This window comes from Octopus bimaculoides, chromosome 14, assembly GCF_046866305.1.
Source record: "Octopus bimaculoides isolate indiv1 chromosome 14, ASM4686630v1, whole genome shotgun sequence".
In the NCBI taxonomy this organism is placed as follows: domain Eukaryota; kingdom Metazoa; phylum Mollusca; class Cephalopoda; order Octopoda; family Octopodidae; genus Octopus; species Octopus bimaculoides.
In genome coordinates, this window is record NC_142941.1 from 16530637 (window position 1) to 16549420 (window position 18784).

Below are 18784 nucleotides of genomic sequence, written 5' to 3' on the forward strand. Positions count from 1 at the left end.
CCATAGCTTGCACCGGGTACATCTTATAGAGTTACTACCTACTCCTTTTCTACATACTGAGCAGGGCCATCTACCTGAAGGGGTTTGTGTTTTATCTACCTTCCTACTTATTAGGATTTTGGTTTTAGCTAGGTTGACTCTAAGGCCCTTCAGTTCTAGACCTTGCTTCCACACCTGAAACTTCTCCTCTAGTTCTGATAGTGACTCCGCAATTAGGGCAAGGTCATCAGCATAGAGGAGCTCCCAGGGGCAACCTGTCTTGAACTCCTCTGTGATTGCCTGGAGGACTATGGTAAATAATAGGGGGCTGAGGACGGAACCTTGGTGGACCCCTACCTCTACCCGGAATTCATTGCTGTACTCATTTCCAACCCTCACCTTACTGGCCGCATCTCTGTACATGGCTCGCACAGCTCTCACTAGCCATTCTTCTATCCCAAGTTTCCTCATTGACCACCAGATAAGGGATCGGGGGACCCTGTCAAAGGCTTTCTCCATGTCAACGAAAGCCAGGTACAGAGGTTTATCCTTGGCTAGGTATTTCTCTTGCAACTGTCTCACTAGAAATAAGGCATCAGTAGTGCTTTTACCTGGCACGAACCCAAACTGCATCTCATCTAAATTGATTCGCTCCCTAATTAGTTGGGCTATGACCCTCTCTGTAACTTTCATAACCTGATCTAACAGCTTGATGCCTCTGTAATTATTTGTATCTAAAGCGTCCCCTTTACCTTTGTAGCAGTTGACTATGATGCTGCTACACCAGTCATAGGGTATGACTCCTTCGTGTATCACCTGGTTCGTAATACGGGTGACTAGGCTATAGCCAACACTGCCAGATATTTTGAGCATCTCTGCAGTGATTCCTGATGGGCCGGGGGCTTTCCCGGTCTTCATACTCTTAATTGCTTTATCTACCCTGGTACTATCAACTCGGATAGCTGGTCCCTCTATTGGGTCGACATAAGGCAGGCTCTCTTTCTCCCATTCATTCTCTTTATTAAGCAATCTATCGTAGTGGCATCTCCAGACCTCTTTCTTTGCATCCTCATTTAATGCAAGCGTACCATCATCCATGCGAACACATTTCTCTCCTACAACATCACTATTCTCTCTCCTACACTGTCTTGCAACCCGAAATACCTCGAGTCTTTGGTCCTCACGGCGCAGAACATTGGCAAATCTTTCCTTATCTGCTTCCCCTCTGGCTAAATAAACCTGTCGCCTAGCCTCCCTTCTGGCACATTGGTACAATTCCCTGCTACCACCGTTCTTCCAGTCCTTCCAAGCTTGTTTCTTTTGTCTAATAGCCCTGTCTACCTCCTTGTTCCACCACCACGTTACTCTGGGTTGGGAGGGGACCTTACACCACCCACAAATCTGGTCGGTGGCTTTCAACAGGTTGTCCCGCAGAAATCTCCAATTGTCTTCCACGTTGTATGATGCTATATCCCCTTCTATTTCGTTAAATGCTTCAAGTAACTTGTCTCTAAGTCTCTGTCCGTTTGCAGGGTCTTTAAGCTTCCACACCCTTCTTCTCCAAGCCTGTCTAATTCTGGGCACCCATTTTGCCTTGATCCCAAAGTCGCTAACTACTAATCTATGTTGTGGGGTACATTCTTCGCCAGGGTAGGTTTTGGCATTTATAAGCCGCCCTCTTTCCCTATTTCTGGCGAGGATGTAGTCGATTTGGCTAGAGTGTCTGCCGGAGCGGTAGGTGACTAGGTGACTGGCAGGTTTCCTGAAGTTGGTATTGCAGACCATAAGATTGGTTGCATCACAGAACTCCAGCAGTCTGGTTCCCTCCTCGTTGCGGGAACCGAAGCCATAGCCTCCATGTATGCCATGGAAGCCCCCAGCACGACGTCCGACATGACCGTTGAAGTCTCCAGCCACAAAGAGAAGGTCCCTGTCACTCGTCGACGAGGTAGTTTGCAAGAGGGTGTCATAGAATTGGTCTTTCAGACCATCTGGTAGCCCAGGTTGAGGTGCATAGGCTGAGATGACAGTAGCTAATCTATGATGAAGCACTAGTCTGATCTTAAGTACTCTGTCACTTACTCTAACGACCTCGATTACCTTATCCACCCATTTCTCCGCTAGAAGTATTCCTACGCCCCCGACCCCGTCAGTGTTCCCTGCCCAGAAAATCTTGTACCTGTGTTCTTTGCCTGTGAGGAACCTTGCAGAACCTCCTCTCCATCTTACTTCCTGGATGCAGCACATATCTACGCATCTCCGTTCAAGCATCTCAACAATTTCACCAGATCTACCTTTCAGCGTGCCGACGTTGAGAGTGCCAATCCTAACAGTATGGGTGTTGGGGGTGTGGGCCTGTAGCCTGGGAAGAGGAAAAGCAGTGTCGTGTACCTGAAAAGAAAACTTGCAATTGGAAGAATTCATGAGCAAAACATTACCTACAACCTATATATATATATATATATATATATATATATATATGTATACATATATATATATGTATATATATATGTGTGTATACATATATATATTTATATGTGTGTATACATATATATATATATATATATATATATATATATATATATATATATATGTATATACATATATATGTATATATATATGTGTGTATACATATATATATGTATATATATATATATATATATATATATATGTATATATATATGTGTGTATACATATATATATGTATATATATATATATATATATGTATATATATATATATATATATATATATATGTATATATATATATATATATATATATATATATATATATATATATATATATATATATATATATATATATATAATATAGGATAAATTCTTTATAAGAATTTATCAAGTAGTCAGCGTGACTACTTGATAAATTCTTATAAAGAATTTATCCTATATTATATTATAAATAATTGGAATATATTCAGTGCTGAATATCATTCTGTATAAGCACATGTTACCGAGATGCAACTGGATAAATTCAAATCTCTTTCAGGAATATATAATTGTGAACAAAATCATCGTTGCTGTGATGGCTACATCGTGGTAGGTTGATTCTTGTTTATTTCTATATATCTTGACCATACATGTACTGATGAACAAAAGAATACAGGTTACTTCACAGTTTTCTCTGTATTTGATTGAGAAACCAGTGGCCTACTGTTTAGTTAAATGTTTTTAAGAGATAAATTTTGAAAAGCTGCATTCCCTCGCTTTCGGTAAATATGTTGCTTATTTTTGGTAGTTTTTTTACTTATTTAGTCCCTCGATAGCGTGAGGCATTAATATACAGTTAATGCCCTTTATATATAATTATATATATATATATATATATATATATATATATATATATATATATATATATATATATATATATTTATATATATATGTATACATATATATATGTATATATATATATATATATATATATATATACATATATGTGTATACATATATATATATATGTATATATATATATATGTATACATATATATATGTGCACACACACACAAACACACACACACACAGATACACACATACACACACATATATATTAACTTAACTGGCACTACATCATTTACAACAACGTAAGTTCCAATTGATCTGATCAATAGAACAGCCTGCTCATGAAATTAACATACAATTAGCCGAGTACTCCATAGATATGTACACCTTTACCATAGTTCAATAAAGTGATCCTTTATTTTAAAATGACATTATAGGGTAAGTGTGAAAGGTAGAATATTCAGGCTGGATATGGCTTGCTTAAATGCTAAAAAGTTAAACTTGAATACAATTGTATCTTATATATCTATCTGTGTGTTGTTTTTGGTCTGTTTGTGCATTTATTTAAGATGTTTCTTCTTTCTTTTTTTCTTTTCTTAAAAACAGAATATCAAACCATTCAAGATTGTACTCCAGGATGACTGCAGTCCAATGACTAAAAGTAGTAAAATAAATCTACATTATGCAAACAATAAAATATCTTAAAGATGCCTGGAAAGAATATCTCATTAGGTTTGGAGAAATCAGTGCCGAAATCATATTAAGGAAGACATTTGTAGACAAGGATAGCATATAAAACAGTTTCAAATTGCCTTATTAGTCTTTCGCATACAGTTTTGGGTAATGATGTCGCTAAATTCATAAATGATTCATAACCCTCGTAGACTGAGCAAAAGAAAAGGATGAATGGAGAATCTTGCCTCTCACAATAAAGAAACATTTCTAACAGCACCAGCAGACAAAATGGAAAAGATAATTTTCCTGGAGGATAGCCCTGGAGGATAGCCCTGGAGGATAGCCCTGGAGGATAGCCCTGGAGGATAGCCCTGGAGGATAGCCCTGGAGGATAGTGAGGGAGATGTGCAAGAACAGCCACTCTGACTCGTGGGGCTTGCAATTTCAGACAACAATCTCCCTGATAGCGTTGAGCAGGGATGTGGTCTGGTGAGGAAGAAGGGATCAAGAATGCTGGAGGTCTCAACTGCCACAGGCTCAACCATAAACCTGTCAGAGAGTGGCCAATACCTTGACAGTTTGCTTTTATTTTTGTGAATGAAATAATGACAGCTGAATCTCCTGTGTAATGTCTGAAAGAAAATCTGCACACACACACTTGCACATGCAAATGCACATGCACTCACGCACACGCACACACACACACACACAGCGCTCAGTAAATGACTCTAGTATCTGACTTTGTAATCTAGCAATACAGAGACTGAAATATGAACAGGGATTTGTGGCATTATAAAGGCATTGCTAAATGACAAAACCAAATTTAGAAATTAAAATTAAGAATAACATTGGACAAAAATGCAAAAAAAAAATAATAATAATAATGAAATAAAATTGAAGACCCAAAAATTAACAAATCTACTTTTTACAGATATTTGCTTACAATATCTCATTTAGCAACAAAAAAGACTAAACACAAACAATTACAAGAAAAAGAAGAAAAAAATCTGTGAATCGCAAAACTCTTTTGGAATTAAACTGACCTGATTATGCACAAGTTGAAATTCATTACATATAATGAAACAGCCTCACAGGAATCGCACCAACACAAAAAGGTGAATACCCAACAGATTAGCTGTGTCAATGTAAACAATAACTATTCATCCAGCTAATTCTTTAAAATATTGTCATTTCTATACACTGAGGTAAATCATTATTAAAATAATATAATACCTTTAGTAAAACTTAGTGAAAGAAGCACATGAAATACTGCTCAAATGAAATGATTCATATAACAGGGCTCTGTCAAAACTACAAAAACTATCAATTAGTAAAGTGTCTGATTGGTGGAAAAGAATCTTTGCACTCATTAATAAAAATCAGCTGGTTAGGATGTCAATTAATGAAAGCTGAAATCAATTTCAAATTTTTGATTAGCAGTCTTTGCATGACGGTCACTAATGAATCTCTAGGGTGTTTTAGAGAAACTGTTTATAAGTGCCAAACCTAGCAGAGAAACCAGCATTTTATATTTATATATATATATATATATATATATATATATATATAAATATATACACACACATATACATATGTATACTTACATATATATAAATATATATAAACACATACGCATGCACGCACGCACACATACACACACACACACACATATACACTGAAGCCTGGTGTAATCTCCTGCTTGACTGGTTCCTGACAAACTGCTCAACCCATGCCAGCATGGAAGGTAGACATTAAATGATGATGATAATGATACACATAAACACACGTGCACACACACACGCATACACACACACATATATATATGTATGTATGTGTGTGTGTTTATATATATATATATATATATATATATATATATATATATACATCATTGGTTCCACCTCCTTACTTAGTATTAGAGAAGTTAAATAAAGTCTCGGTTTTCCACTTTCAGTCAATACAACTTATACATTCGCATTTTAATCCTAAGAGATCTAATTTTCTTTCAATGGTTTTAATAATTTTTGTGATAACACAGTGACTAGGAATTTATTACTATCTCATTTATTTGGATTAAAGCTACTAATTCTGTTTTAGATTTTATGAAATAAGTAACCCACCATCTTAGATGAAGTTACAAAAAAAAAAATAGATAAAACGCCACAAAGCAACACACAAAAAAAAAAAAAAAAAAATTAATTGCTATAATACTGAGTATGCAAATAACAGATTTCAATATTTCTGGACTAAAAAAATGACATTACAGAATCAAATATCACAGGAATAAAACAATATAAATATCACATAGAAAAAGATCTTTAAATTCATATATTTAAGTACAGGTATTGGCTGTGCAGTTTAGAAGTTCGCATTACAACCATGTGGAAAATTGCCTTAAAACAATTGTTTTAAAGATGCATTGTTCCTTTATTCAATCATGTCTTATTAAGAAATGTTAAAGTCAACCTCTTAAAATAATCAGTCTAAACACTGAAATAGTTTCTCACAGTCAACAGATCATGGGCTGCCCAAGAGTAGAAATAAATACATACAATCAACAGATAATGATGTAATGTGTGCGTATATATATATGATGTAATGTGTACGGGTGTGTGTGTGTATCTATATATATACACACATACACACATACACACATATACACATGTACACACACATGCATATATATATATATATATATATATATATATATATATATATATACATATGTTTTCATTTCTTTTTTTTCTTTTATTTGTTTCAGTCATTTGACTGCGGCCATGCTGGAGCACCGCCTTTAGTCAAGCAAATTAACCCCAGGACTTATTCTTTGTAAGACTAGTACTCATTCTATCGGTGTCTTTTGCTGAACTGCTAAGTTACGGGAATGTAAACACCCCAGCATCAGTTGTCAAGCGATGTTGAGGGGACAAACACCGACACACAAATATATACACACACATACATATACATATATATATATGACAGGATCCCTCGATCTTTTATCTGGTGGTCAATGAGGAAACTAGGGATAGATGAAGGGTTAGTGAGAGCTGTGCAAGCCAGGGATGCTGTCAGTAAGGTGAGGGTTGGCAACGAGTACAGTGAAAAATTCCGAGTAGGGGTAGGGGTCGACCAAGGTTCAGTCCTCAGCCCCCTCCTATTTATCATAGTCCTCCAGGCAATAACAGAGGAATTCAAGACAGGATGCCCCTGGGAGCTCCTCTATGCTGATGACCTTGCCCTAATTGCTGAGTCTCTATCAGAACTAGAGAAGAAGTTTCAGGTGTGGAAGCAAGGATTAGAATCGAGGGGCCTAAGAGTCAACCTAGCTAAAACCAAAGTCCTAATAAGTAGGAAGGCAGGCAAACCACAAACCCCTTCAAGTAGATAGTCCTGCTCGATCTGTAGAAAAGGTGTAGGTAGAAACTCTATAAGATGTACCCAGTGTAAGCTATGGACACATAAGAGGTGCAGCAATATCAAAGGGAGGCTAACTGGGAAGATAGTTTTTGTATGTGGCAAATGCTCAGGTGAATTCGAACTTACAACTTCATGATCGTAAACTCAACGCTCTAACCACTGAGCCATGCGCCTTCCCAGTCAGTAATATATATTATATATATCATCATCATCATCGTCATTTAACGTCTCTTGTCCATGCTGTCATGGGTTGGACGGTTTGACTGGGCTGGCACACTGGAAGGCTGTGCCAGGATCCAGTCTGATTTGGCATGGTTTTCTACCATGGGTGCTTTTATGTGCCACCAGCACGGGTGCCATCTGTGTGACACTGGTATGTGCCATGATTGCAATTTTACTCAGCTTGAATGGTCTTCTCACAGTACAACATAATGCCAAAGGTCTTGGTCATTGCCTCCATGAAGCCCAACGCTTGAAAGGAACTCAGCCACCTCACCTCCGTGAGGCCTAGCACTAGAAAGGAGCTCAGCCCCATTGCCTCCATGAAGCTCAACACTCGAAAGGTACTCAGCCACTTTGCTTCATTCAAAGGTTGATTGTTTTCTTTACGTGACACCACGTAATATATTTAGAGATGAAAAGTGGTTAGGGGTCCATACAAATCAAAAATTATAGTAAAAAAATGTAAATAAAGTTGGAAAAAAGCACAGAAGTATATTCTTCAGAATGCTTAATAAAAATATAACCGGTTTTGAAGTGGATAATTGCCAGCAATGACCTTCACAGGTTCTCCAATATTTTAATTTCTAAACAGAAACAATCGAGTGCAGGGAGTGGGGCTACAAAAAATTCATAATTTCTCAAATTTTCTTATCAAGTATTAGAAATATTAGAAAGAATTGTTTGGGGAGTCAGAGAGAAAAAACAGTTTTTGGTGAAGTTTAACTGTTTGTACCCACATTTGAGTTCAATAAGAACTCAAATATGGGTACAATCTGTTAAATCCCTAAAAAAAAATGGGTTTTTTTTCTCTGACTCACACCAAAATTCTTTCTAATATTTGATAAGCTGGATACATCAAAACCGGTTATATTTTATTAGACATTCTCTAAAATATACCTCTGTGCCTTTTCCCAACTTTATTTACTCTTTTTGATTCTCTATTTATATATACATATATAATAAAAATAAATGCGCCCCTTTAAAGCCTAGCCAGACTCATGGGCCCGGTTTCCCGGTTTCAGTGGCGTATGTGTTCCCCCAGCTGGATGGGACGCCAGTCTATTGCAGCATTACTCATTTTTGCCAGCTGAGTGGACTGGAGCAACATGAAATGAAGTGTTTTGCTCAAGAACACAACGCATCGCCCGGTCCAGGAATCGAAACCACAATCTTACGATCATGATGCTGACACCCTAACCACTAAGCCACGTGCCTTCACATATACATATATATTAGATATTAGTATTTTGATTTACCTGAAAAAAGCCTGTATAAAGGTATTTTCTGTAACAATGATTAACTGAAAAGTCAACAAGAGTTTCATCACGAAACATGGAAAGAATGATTGGATGGAGGGAAAGTAGCAGCTAACTACATTATAATCACTAACGTGATATGATTATGATATGTATGAACATAAGCAATACCAAATAATTGCAGTTAGTCAATGATAAATCCAAACAGCAGATCTACTGATGTAATTAACTGGTATAAACATGAATAACACTAATGTCTCTTTTAGGATTCACTGCAGTATCAATAAATTGGTAATCTTCATCAAGAGCTCATCAGTTAGAAATTGAGAGTTAATTACATAATAACAGTGGAAAATACTATCATTATTTCACTAATATATTGTTACTCATAATAAGAAGGGATGCTAATTGTACTATTCACAGTTGATAGTTGACAAAACTATATATCAACACATACCTGGCAACGACATTGCCACTAAGAAAATTTCTATTTCAATTATTGTATTCCTCCTCATCATCATCATCGTTTAACGTCCGCTTTCCATGCTAGCATGGGTTGGACGATTTGACTGAGGACTAGTGAACCGGATGACTACACCAGGCTCCAGTCTGATTTGGCAGAGTTTCTACAGCTGGATGCCCTTCCTAACGCCAACCACTCCGAGAGTGTAGTGGGTGCTTTTACGTGCCACCGGCACAAATGCCAGTCTGGTGGTACTGGCAACGGCCACACTCAAAATGGTGTATTTTATGTGCCACCTGCACAGGAGGCAGTCCAGCGGCACTGGCACGATCCCGCTCAAATGTCTTTACACATGCCACCAGCCCAAGTGCCAGGAAGGTGATGCTGGGCACAGGTGCCATATGGCTGTGTGGTTATAGGTTCAATCCCACTGCATGGCACCTTGAGTAAGTATTTTTTTTACTAAAGTACCAGGCTGACCAAAGTCTTGTGAGTGAGCTTGGTAGATGGAAATTGAAAAGATGCCAGTCATATGTGTGTGTGTGCATATTACTGTCTCCTTGCCTTGGCATCATGTGATAGTTGTAAATGAATATCACCGTCATTTCCATTCAGTCAGGAAAACACATCTAATCATTGGTAAATATTACCTTACTTGGAGACAGGTGAAGGTTGGTGAACAGAAGGGCCATAGAAAATCCACCTTAACAAATTCCATCCAGCCTATTTAAGCATGAAAGAGTGAACGTTAAAACTATGATGATGATGATATTGTAGGTGGTAAGAAGCTTGCTTCCCAACCACATAGTTCCAGGTTCAGTCTCTCTGTGTGGAATATTGGGTAAGTATCTTTTATTATAGCCTTGGCTTGACCAGAGCTTTGTGAGTGGATTTGGTAGATGGAAACTAAAAGAAGCCAACTGTATATACATGTGTGTGTGTGTGTGTGTGTGTGTGTGTGTGTGTGTGTGTATCTTTGTGTCAGTATTTCCACCACCCCGCCGGCTTGACAGCTGATGTTGGTGTGTTTATATCCCTGTGTCCCAGTAACTTAGCAATTCGGCAAAAGACACTAATAGAATAAGTATTAAACTTTAAAAAAAAAAAAACTGATGTTGATTCATTCAACTAAAAGTGTTTTAAGACAGTGCCCCAGCATGGCCTCAGTCTAATGATTCAAACAAGTAAAAATTAAAACATAAAAGATGAATGAGCCAATGATAGTGAATATATCTAAGTCAACATATCAAAATATGAATTTCTTAAATAATCTCATTTCTGGGGTATCCCGGTCAGTCGAGCGGCTACTTGGTGAACTCACCAATGTCAGTGACATGAAGATACATGCAGTGCAGTCTGTAAAATGGTTGGTGTTAGGAAGGACATCCAGCCATAGAAACCATGTGTTGGATTTCGTTAAACAACCAGACCCATACCGGAATGGAAGACTGATGTTAAATGATGATGGTGACGGCGGTGGCGGTGGTGGTGGTGGTGGCGGTGATGGTGATGAAGATGATGACGACAATAATGATGATGGTGATGATGATGATGATGGTTGTGTTGGTGACAGTGATAATGATAATGATCGTGGTCATGGTGATGTTGATGATCATGATGATGACGATGGTGGTGGTGGTGGTCGCGGTGATGATAATGATGGTGGTGGTCATGGGGATGATGATGATGATGATGACGACGACGACGACGACGACGACGACGATGATGATGATGATGATGGTGTAAATGTTTAATGGGTTTTATCACATGATACTGTTAGGAGATTAATTTTTTCCAAAATCCATCCCACAAAAACCTAATAATCCATGGTGTGCAACACTACCAACACATATTGATTCATCATCATCATCGCCATCAATCTCAGAGGAAACTGCAAGAAAGTAGCAGCCATATTCCCTCAATCACATCCAAACATCTTAAACAAGGAAAGAACACATTCAATGAAGTAGTCTTACAAGTCACTATGCAAAGTGATGGTTACAGTTGGAATGTCTCTGATCATAGATAGGCATACTCAATCTGACTTGGCCCATGGCAAAACAACAACAACATTGTGAAATAGAATAACTAGGATTAATTTGAAATGCAATTCCCTAAAATATGCATGAGGTCAGAAAGTAATGAGGATTCCATTCCCTCTATATAATGAGTTCTTGCGACCTTCATGAAGAATACAATTTGTTGATATTCCTATCTAGGCGCAGGAGTGGCTGTGTGGTAAGTAGCTTGCTTACCAACCACATGGTTCCGGGTTCAGTCCCACTGCGTGGCACCTTGGACAAGTGTCTTCTATAGCTTCAGGCCAACCAAAGCCTTGTGAGTGGATTTGGTAGACGGAAACTGAAAGAAGCCCATCGTATATATGTATATATATATATATATATATATATATATATATATATATATATATATATGTATGTGTGTCTGTGTTTGTCCCCCCACCATCGCTTGACAACCGATGCTGGTGTGTTTACGTCACCGTAACTTAGCAGTTCAGCAAAAAGAGACCGATAGAATAAGTACTAGGTTTACAAAGTATAAGCCCTGGGGTCGATTTTCTCAACTAAAGGCGGTGCTCCAGCATGGCCACAGTCAAATGACTGAAACAAGTAAAAGAGTATCTATCTATCTATCTATCTATCTATCTATCTATGCATTTATCTATCTATCTATCTATCTATCTATCTATCTACCTACCTACCTACTTTTCTCTCTTTCTTTCCTTCTACCTGTTTGGACTTCTTCAATCATGAGTATTCTCTTACAACTGCCCAGTAAGACAAAATCAACCACTACTGATATAGTAAAACAACGATTAAAAATACATGATGTTGCAATTAGCAGCAAATTTTGACACAAGGCCATCAAGTTCAGTAGAAGGGGCTAGTGAATTACATCAACCCCAGTGCTTGACTGGTACTTAGTTTACTGACCCTGAAAGAATGGAAGACAAAGTCAACCTTGGCAGAATTTGAACTCAGAATGTAAAGAGAGATGAAATGCCACTAAACATTTTGCCCAGTATGCTAACAGTTCTACCAGCTTGCTGCCTGGGTGACTAAATTATTGATTTCAAATTTTGGCACAAGGCCAGCAATTTCAGGGGAAGGGTGAGTTGATTACATTGATGCCAGTACTCAATTGGTACTCATATTATTGACCCCCAAAAGAACGAAAGGCAAAGTTGACCTTGGCAGAATTTGAACTCAGAACACAAAGACAGATGAAATATTGCTAAGCATTTTTGCCTGGTATGCAAAAAGGCTCTGCCACCTGGGATACTAAATTATAGTTATTAAACAATAGAATATAAATGTAAGAAAATTTTAAAATGCAAGAGCTTTTAACAGATAGCTTGTAAACTTGGATTGTTTAGAACAAACATATAAAAAGACAATAGAAAAACAAAGCTTTTCAATAAAAACAATCAATATTTTGTTTAGAAAATATTGTTTATCTTTTGATTTAGCAATTAATTTCAAACATGAAGTTCTATTAGGAAATCACTTACTAAAAGATAAAATACATTTACATCAAGTAAATAAATGTAATAAATATATAAGTTGATTTAATCTAACATGCTGCATTTAAAAGTCTGGTCTAACTAATCACATTAAAAGTTACATGTACGATATAGCTATGGTCTGATCTAAAAACATGTATAAGTTGTCTTGTGTAGAAATATTCCGATTAAAAATCATTTGAATAAGTTGTATTTAGAATACTTTTGCACACATCCCCACCTCAAAGAAATGGAGAATCTCAAAGCCAAGGAGACAAAGGACCTTTTGTGGTAACCAAGAAAAGAAAAAGACAATAAAAGTCGTCATCACAGTTTGAGGATGTTTGTTTTATATTTCATACAAAAGAAATCTTGTACCTATAATAGAAAGGATATTTCATACAAGAGAAACAAAAATTACAACTGATTAATTTCATACGATGATTAAATTGAATTTTGGAACATCCAACAGCATGGGTGCTGCTGGTATCATGTAAAAAGCACTGGTGGTGGTGCCACATAAAAAGCACCCAGTTCATTCTGTAAAGTGGTTGGTATTAGGAAAGGTATCCAACCATAGAAACCAAGCCAAAACAGACTATGGAACCTGGTGTAGTCCCTGGCTTTGTCAGTTCCTGTCAAACTGTCTAACCCATGCCAGCATGGAAAATGAACATTAAATGTTGATGATAATGATGATGATGATAATGATTTGAAAAGAACATTGTCTTCAGCCTCACACCGACTTCCTTAGATTCATATTCCCAGAAACAGTTTCCCCTTATTTCATTTTTATATTTGGTTTGCAAAATTCTTGACGTGAACTCATGTGTTGAAATAGATTTTATTGTCTCGGGAGGGTCATTATGTCAATAAATACATGCATCAGTTCAATTTCACTTTTTTATTATTTATCAATTGGTTAGCTGTTTAACCAACTGACTAACTGATAGTTTGATTAATCATTCAATTAATCAGTTGTATTTGTCAAACATTCATTATCTCCTCAATGACATGCTCTCTCAAACAATCAATTAGTTAGTTGATTAAAAAGCTAACAGAGTGACAAATAATAAAGAAGTGAAATTGAACCAGTGCAGGTATTTATTGTTAGCATACTGACCCTCCCAAAAACAACAAAATTTTTCTTTACTTTTCTCAAGGAGTTTTTGTCCTTTCTCAGTGAAATTGCTACACTTTGATAACATTGAAATAATATTTACTAGATTTTAAGCACTTGGTTATTACATCAATGTTTTAAGTACACTCAATTGCAAAAATTTGAGCAAACAAATACCAAGTTTTTACTATAGTCCTGGTCCAACCATAGTCTTGTGAATGGATTGATTGACAGAAACTGAAAGAAGCCTGTTGTATATCAGTGTGTGTGTCTGTGTATTTTTGTATCTGTGTTTGTTCCCCACCACTGCTTGACAACTGGTGTTGGTGTGTTTATGTCCCTATAACTTAGTTGTTCAGCAAAAGACACTGATAGAATAAGTGCCAGACTTAAAAAAATAAAAGTACTGGAGTTTGACAAACCACTAAGTCCCAAGAATATAAACAAACCAACAGCAAATTATCCCCCCCACCCCACCACCACCACCAAGTGCCGGGGGACAAACACAGAGACATCTGTAAGCATTTTGTCTTTTATGGGACAGACTATCCCGGACTATATCATCCAATATGTCGTTCTATATTTAAAAAAAAAAACTTGTCCAAGGTGCTATTCAGTGGGACTGAACTTGAACCCAAGACCACATGGTTGGGAAGCAAGCTTCTTATCCACACAGCCACACATGCATACTATATACTTTACAAGTATTTAGACTTTGCTAACAAAGCTTTACTTTTAAGACTAAGTCAAACAATATTTTATATGTTCCAACAATTTGACAGACAGCAAAGTAAAATAACAAAAATAAAGCAATAATCAGATTGAGAGATTACCTTCGTTAGAGTTGACATCATGTTAATTACCAAACATTGATATTACTAACATTTAGCTTAACAGCTCTGGACAGATCAAAATGAACCTTAATGTGTTAACTGCTAAAATATTAATGAAAATAATATTCAACATTTGAAGCAAAAAAGAACAACAGGCCCACTGATGAAACTCAAGCCATGTATTTATTGCTTATTGATTACAGCTGACGATGCTTAAAAGTACCTGTCTTAAGTTGGTGCTAATAATGTCTAATAAAGACACCAATAAATTGTTATGGCTACTAGAGTGTTGGCTAGAAGACTTCATGATGCTTGTTTCAATTCTTAACACTGTAAGATCAAATCCTGCCAAGGTCAACTTTGCCTTTCATCCTTTCAGGATTAATGGAAAAATACCAATGTAGGGTGAAAGATTGTCAGGAAGTTTTAGAACATCGGATGATATGTCTTGCATCATCATTGTGTTCTAATGGCAATGCTGGTAACAAGACTGATGCCAAGTTGTAACAGCCCTTGCCTGTCCCTTGGACATCACTGATAGTGTGGAGAGGGGAGACTTGCATGTACCATCATCATTGTCATCATTTAACATCCATTTTCCATGCTGGCATGGGTTAGACTGTTTGACTGAAAACTGGTAATCTGGGGAGCTGCACCAGGTTTCAATCTGATTTGGTATGGTTTCTACAGTTGGACGCCCTTCCAAACACCAACCACTCCAAGAGTGTAGTGGGTGCTTTTTACATGCCACTGGCATGGGTACCAGTTACGAAACACCAGCATCGACCACAACTACAATCTCACTTGGCTCGACAGATCTTCTCAAGCACAGTATATTACCAAAGGTCTCAGTCACTTGTCACTGCCTCCGCAAGGCCCAAAGATCAAAGGGTGCCTTTTATGTGCCACCAGCACGGGTGCCAGTTATGTGACACTGGCATTGACCATGACTGTGATTTCACTTAGCTTGACAGGGCTTCTCAAGCATGGCATATTATTTAAGGTTTCGGTCACTTGTCATTGCCTCCATGAGGCCCAACATTAAAAGAGCATGCTTCCCCACCTCATCCCATGCCTTCCTGAGTCTACCTCTTCCATAGGTTCTTTCTACTGTTAGAAATCGGCACTTCATCACACATCTGTCCTCGTCCATACACATATATATTAAAGAGCTAACAATTATTTTACATTTTATTATGCATGGGCTGGGTGGAATTTGTCAAGGTGGATTTTCTATGGCCAGATGCCTTTCATGCCACCAACCCCCATCTGTTTATAAGTAAGGTAATATTTCTCTGTGACTACTAATCTCCTGCAAAAAAAAAAAAAAAAACCTTTGCCTGAGCCCAGGTCTTAGAGAGAAACATTCCAGGTATCCATGATTAGTCATGAGTAAAGGAAGCCCTACATTGCCAAATATCAAAGGGTTTGAAATCAAAACAATCAAACTGACCCAAACTTTTCTCAAGCAACAGCTGTTATCAAACAAAAATTTTCTGTTTCTGTAGATTATAGGCACAGGTGTGGTTGTGTGGTAAGAAGCTTGCTTCTCAATCACATGGCTCTAGGTTCAGTCTCACAGAACAGCACCTTGGGCAAGTTTCTTTAATATAGCCCTAAGCCAGGCAAAGCCTTGTAAGTGGATTTGGTAGACAGAAACTGAAAGAAACTCATTGTGTGTGTGTGTGTGCGTGCATGCGTACATACGAGTGTGCATGCATGCATGTGTGTCTTATATGCAAGTGTGTTTTACTATCTTGACATAGCACGGCAGTTGTAAATGAATGTCACCATCATGCAAGCAGTGTCATTCACTTCCAATCTTTCCTGAAAACTGGTCTGGTTACAGTTAAGTGACATCACTGTAACTTAACAGGTCAGCAAAAGAAACCGATAGAATAAGTATCAAGCTCAAGAAAAAAGACAAAATAAGCACTGGGGTCGATTCATTTGACTAAAATTCTTCAAGGCGGTGCTCCAGCATGGTCATAGTTAAATCACTGAAAAGCATAAAAGATAAGAGAAGCAGACATAGTTTTATTATAGTTTTTTCTCTCGTGAAATTAATTAATTAGAAACATTTTGTTCTGTTGAAGGCACTAATATAAAAATACTGAAAATGAAAGCTTGTTACCTTTATAACTGAAAGGAGTTTATTGAAGCGGTCAACCTCTTGTCCTAACACTGTAGTTAATGAATTCACTCTTCCTTTCTCATCAAGCTGTTGAAAGAAAATAATTATGAGACGTATAAAAATGCTATGCTAATGACGTCTAATAACAGTAAAGAATACAAATAGTTAGCCTACTGCCTGCAAACCAAAATCAAATTTAGTTCTAAAAATACAAATTTATTTTGTGAAAATGATTCTTGATTTGCTGAAATTGTCTTCCCTTTACTTTGAAACTTGCTAATAGTTACCACTAGATTTATTATATTTTCTTTCTCCAACACACCAGACTGACTTGCCCGAGATGTGGTCAGAGCAACAAAATCCGTTCTGCATGCACTCATGCAGTGTCCAACCATTTCAGACCAGTGGGTTTATGCCGAACAGCTGCTGTCACGTGTGGTACAAGTCTGCCTATCAGCCAAGTCTGTCGTGACAATTGGTCCGCCACCTTCCCTCAACCAGGAAGACAAGGCAGTCTTCATCGTACTGGTGGCCATGGTGAAAGAATGTGTGTGGTGGACTTGAGTGAAAGGATTAGAGACAAACACTTACCTCTCTGGCCAATCGCTCATCATCTTTTTCAAGTACCACTTGAAAAGGAAGGTGAGAATGGAGAGGCAGGTTTTGTCTCGTGAAAATTTCAAAAAAAGGTGGGTGAATGTAGCAAAGATGGTGCATGCGAGTGACGAAACTACTTTGAGTATGATCCTGTAAATCGAAAAGAGAGAGAGAGAGTTCTTTGCTCTCATGTGTTTATTCCTTCCTCTACTATAAAGCTATAGACACCACTGATTAAACAGTTTAGTCTGAATATGGGTGAGAGATTTATTTCCTAGAGAGCAGGTTTAAAAGGTGATGTGCTAGTATGGGGTGTGTGGAAACCAGAATTGAGAGGTGTCCACAAGCACTTGAGAAGAGGAGGAAGAGAATTGTCCAGATCTTTGTTAGACTTTGACTAAGACATGTTCATACTAGTTTTGGCATGATCTGTTAGTGGATGGGGAAGAGGAAAACACAATACCATAGTAACCCATTACCTCAGTACATGTTAGCAGCCCAATCAAATGAGAGTGGCCTTGGGGTGGGGGTGGGGGCTGCTCCCTCAAAATCTTATGATCCTTTGAGCATTATTCATGAACTGAGGTAGAAAAAAGATATGAGATCATGCACCATTTGGTAGGGCAACTTTCTGAGATATTACCCGGGTTTAGGCTCTTGTACTATCAAGCAGCAGGATTCTGCTCTAAAATCTTTTGTTTTCCAACTTGCACTCTCTGTAAACTTGTGACACCATTCACAAGAAAATGCAGTTGGTGTGATAGGATTGTGATAACCTTCTGCTGGAAGCCAGGTCCAAATGTTTACAAGTGTTTGAATTCTTCTGCTAAAAGCACTCATATGACAAGAGATAACATTAAACCAGATAATGTACTAAGCTTTTGCTGATCCTCACAGCAAAAAGAAAAGAAAAGGTGTGCAAAAATCTGCAATAATCCAGCCAACAATTTAAATAAATAGATTACATAGACATTAGGTTTACAAGCCTTAAAAATTCGCTCTGTCACTGCCTATGGACATAGTGTAGTGGCTAAAGGTTTTGGTTAATGTAATGCAGTCACCTAGAGATTTTGAGTTCAATCCCATTTAAAGCACTAAGGTGAATTCACAACAAAATCAACCAAAGTGAAAAGTGTCAGAAAATGCAGACAGCAGCATAAGAACAGTGTAAAACCTAAGATCAAATAATGGGTTAGGTTTGAAATTCTGATACAACAACCAATTTTGACACAAGACACCTGTAAGTGAAAGCAACCATCAAAATGGTCA

The 18784-nt window shown here is 37.5% G+C and overlaps 1 protein-coding gene across 1 annotated transcript in view; it reads right to left on the minus strand.

Moving 5' to 3' along the window:
* Positions 1-18784, minus strand: part of LOC106867680 (dynein axonemal heavy chain 6-like) — a 367549-nt gene that overhangs the window by 22405 nt on the left and 326360 nt on the right. Inside the window, exon 76 of the mRNA XM_089362433.1 lies at positions 16919-17005. Within this exon, the coding sequence (XP_089218559.1) occupies positions 16919-17005 (87 nt within the window). The remainder of the gene's footprint in view (positions 1-16918; positions 17006-18784) is intronic.